This window comes from Lathyrus oleraceus, chromosome 3 (genome assembly GCF_024323335.1).
Source record: "Lathyrus oleraceus cultivar Zhongwan6 chromosome 3, CAAS_Psat_ZW6_1.0, whole genome shotgun sequence".
NCBI classification, from domain to species: domain Eukaryota; kingdom Viridiplantae; phylum Streptophyta; class Magnoliopsida; order Fabales; family Fabaceae; genus Lathyrus; species Lathyrus oleraceus.
This window is the reverse complement of record NC_066581.1, coordinates 262550748-262554017: the sequence shown is the minus strand read 5'-3', so window position 1 is coordinate 262554017 and position 3270 is coordinate 262550748. Positions and strand designations below refer to the sequence as shown.

The 3270-nt window shown below is 37.6% G+C and overlaps 1 protein-coding gene across 1 annotated transcript; it reads left to right on the top strand.

Moving 5' to 3' along the window:
* Positions 1 to 357: 357 nt before the first annotated feature.
* Positions 358 to 1050, top strand: LOC127130746 (uncharacterized). Its single transcript, XM_051059714.1, has 2 exons — positions 358 to 462; positions 544 to 1050. The coding sequence occupies exons 1-2, from the start codon at positions 358 to 360 to the stop codon at positions 1048 to 1050; spliced, it is 612 nt and encodes a 203-aa protein (XP_050915671.1).
* The last annotated feature ends 2220 nt before the right edge of the window (positions 1051 to 3270 follow it).

Sequence of the window (3270 nt, the reverse complement as noted above, 5' to 3'; positions counted from 1 at the left end):
CCTAGAAGTGGTTACTAATGGGGTCCCTGAGTTTGCTGAGAATGCAACTGATGCTCAGAGAGTCGCGATTAAGAAGGTCAAGAAGAAAGACTGCATGACTTGCGTTTCATTTTCAATCGGAAGTAGACACAACGAACTTTGATCGAATTTCTCATGCTGAATGGCGAAGGAGGCATGGGATATCTTGTGAAGTATTATAAAGGAGGTGAGAAGGTTAAACTCGTCAAATTGTAGACGTTGCGAAGGAAGTATGAATTACTATAGATGGGAGAGGAAGAAAAGATTGCAGGCTAAGTCTCGAAGTTGCACAAGTGTGTTCATCTCATGAAAGGGTCTGGTGAAACCCTAAATTATAAGATGATAGTTGAGAAGGTAATGCGTACGTTGACCTCTCGCTTTGATCATGTTATCGTTGCTATTCTAGAATCCAACAATCTTGAAACAATGAAACTGGAAGATTTGGTTGGTTCATTGGAGGCACACGAGATGAGGATTCTTGAAAGGAAAGATGTTCAAGATTTGATACAAGCACTACAGACTTAGACATGGAAGAAACGTGGTGGTGTCAACAAGTTCAAGATCAAAAGAGGCAAGATTCAGAGCAAGAAGTCTTGGTCGAACCCTCAAAAGCATAAGCTCAATGATAGGGCTTATAAATCCTCCAAAAGAGGAGAAAGAAACTCCTATCAGAAAGACAAAGAAGAGAAAAAAGGTGTGCAATGCTATAGCTGTGAAAAATGGGGTCACTTGGCAAAGAATTGTTGTTATAGGAAATACAAGGGAGCGAAAAAAGGCAATAATGAAGTAGCAAACCTTGCACGCCAAGATTCATATGATTATGAAGATATGGTGGTTATGGCTGCAGTTGCAAATGACCATGTCGAATGCAAAATTTTGTTTCTCGACACAAGCTGCTTGAATCACATGACTGGTAGGAAATTATGGTTGACAGATTTCGATGAGTCGATGAAGAGAAAGGACAAACTTGTTGATAATAGCTTATTGCAAGTAGAAGGTACAAGCGACATAATTATTCAAATGAACAATTGAGCAAAAGCTATGATCAAAGGTGTACTCTATGTACTTGGAATGAAGTGCAATCTACTATGTGTTGGACATCTGGTTAAAAAGGGTTTCCTAGTGGTTACGAAAGATGGAGCCTTGGAACTGTTTGACACCCATAATAGTTTGGTCTTAAAATCTCCTATGTCAAAGAAAATGACTTTTAAGATCATGATCAGTTTGACGCAGGTACAATTCCTCAAAACAGTTGTCGACCACAAGAGTAGGTTGTTGTGGCATTTGAGGTTTGGCCATTTGAATCTTATGCCACTCAGTTAAATGATTACTCAAAATATGGTAACTATTATACCAAGTCTTGAGATGCTCGACAAACTCTATGAAGGTTTCTTAGTAGGGAAGCAATCCATAAATTCTTTTGTTTCGACTATACCAATGAGGTTCTCTTGCATACTATAAGTAGTACATTCATATGTATGCAGCCCGTTCGAGAATCTTACCATTGGTGGAAAAAGGTATTTTGTCTCATTTGTCGATGAGTATAGTCGAAAGCTTTGGATCTATGTGACCAGGCACAAAGATGAAGTATTTTCAATCTTTAAGAGATTCAAGATGCTTGTCGAAAACCAGAGTGAAGAAGATCAAGGTTCTGTGAATAGATGAAGGTGGAGAATACACATCCATGATATTTCAAGAGTTATGTGTAGAACATGGTATTGACCATGAAGTAATTTCTCCTTACACGCACTAACATAATGGAATATTAGAAAGAAGAAACAAGACCATATTGGATATGGCGAGATGCATGTTGAAGTAGAAGAATTTTCCAAAATCCTTATGGGGTGAAGCTGTCACCACTACTGTTTATATTCTGAATAGGTGCCATACCAAGAAGCTGAAGAGCGAGGTTCCTGAAGAAGTGTGGAGTGGAAAACGACCATCAGTGAGTCATTTGAAGGTGCTTAACTCTATTTGCTACAAGCTTATTCCTGATGCTAGAATAAAGAAGCTTGATGATAAAAAGGAACATATTATTCTGGTAGGATATCACAAAACTGAAGCTTACAGATTATTCAATCCAATCAATGATAAGATCGTGATAAGTTGAGACATTGTGATTGATGAGAATTATGTCTGGAATTGGAATTCAGATGATGCGACTAACAAGCCATTGATGGGCTATGAAGTTGATGAAGAAAGTAGTGAGCACAGAGAAATTCCATTTTGTTAATGTTTTAATCACTGTCGAAGTGGAAAATCGAGAGGGTGTATCTAGAGCAAGTCAGAGACCTCAAAGAATTAGATTACTCCCAAAAAGGCGTTCAGATTTTGGTGATGATGAAGTCACACCAGATGGAGATTTTGTTTTTTTTCTTTATCTGCAGGTGTTGAACCAATCAAGTATAGCTAGGCTTTAAAGAATAAACAATGGAAGTTAGCTATGGTCGAAGAGTTATAAGCAATCGAAAGAAATAATACATGGGAGCTAGTCAAATTTTCAACATACACAAAAGCTATCAAAGTGAAGTGGGTGTTAAAACAAAAGCATAATGTTGATAGGTCGATTGTAAGACACATGGCGAGATTTATAGCTCAAGGATTTCTTCAGAGAGAAGGACTCGACTACTCTAAAGTATATGCACCAATAACAAGATTGGATATTGTTCGATTAGTGGTGTCTTTGACATGAAAACAAGGCTGGTCAACATTTCACTTAGATGCGAAATAAGAATTTTTGAATGGTCCCTTGGATGAATTTATGTATGTTACATAACCTCATGGGTTTTGGATACAAGAGGAAGCGAGGGAAGTTTACAAGTTGCATACATCCCTTTATGGTCTCAAGCAGGCACCTGGGGCATGGAACAAGAAGATCTACTCATACTTGGTCGAATTGGGATTCATCAAATATAAGTTTGAGTATCGTGTGTATGTTTAGGTTGTGGCACAAGATATAACAATAATTTGTTTATATGTCGATAACTTGTTAGTGATTGGAAATATCTTGGAGAACTTGTCGAAGTTCAAAGAGCTGATGAAGAAGGAATTTGAAATTTCAGATCTGGGAAAGTTGTTATACTTCCTAGGAATGGAATTTCAAATGTCGAAAAAAAGTATGGTGTTATATCAAAGAAAGTATGTCAAAGGGATACTAAAAAGATTCATGATGGAAGACTCGAATCCTGCATCCTCACATGTCAAACCAAATTTGAAGATGGAGAAATAGGGAGAGGAAGACAAAGTCGATGT

What these genes read in the sequence shown, in the direction of transcription:
- LOC127130746 (XM_051059714.1), top strand. Translation starts at nt 358, where the DNA reads ATGATAGTTGAGAAGGTAATGCGTACGTTGACCTCTCGCTTTGATCAT. An exon ending in CAATGAAACTGGAAGATTTG is followed by an intron (nt 463 to 543) that starts GTTGGTTCATTG and finishes CTACAGACTTAG; the next exon opens with ACATGGAAGAAACGTGGTGG.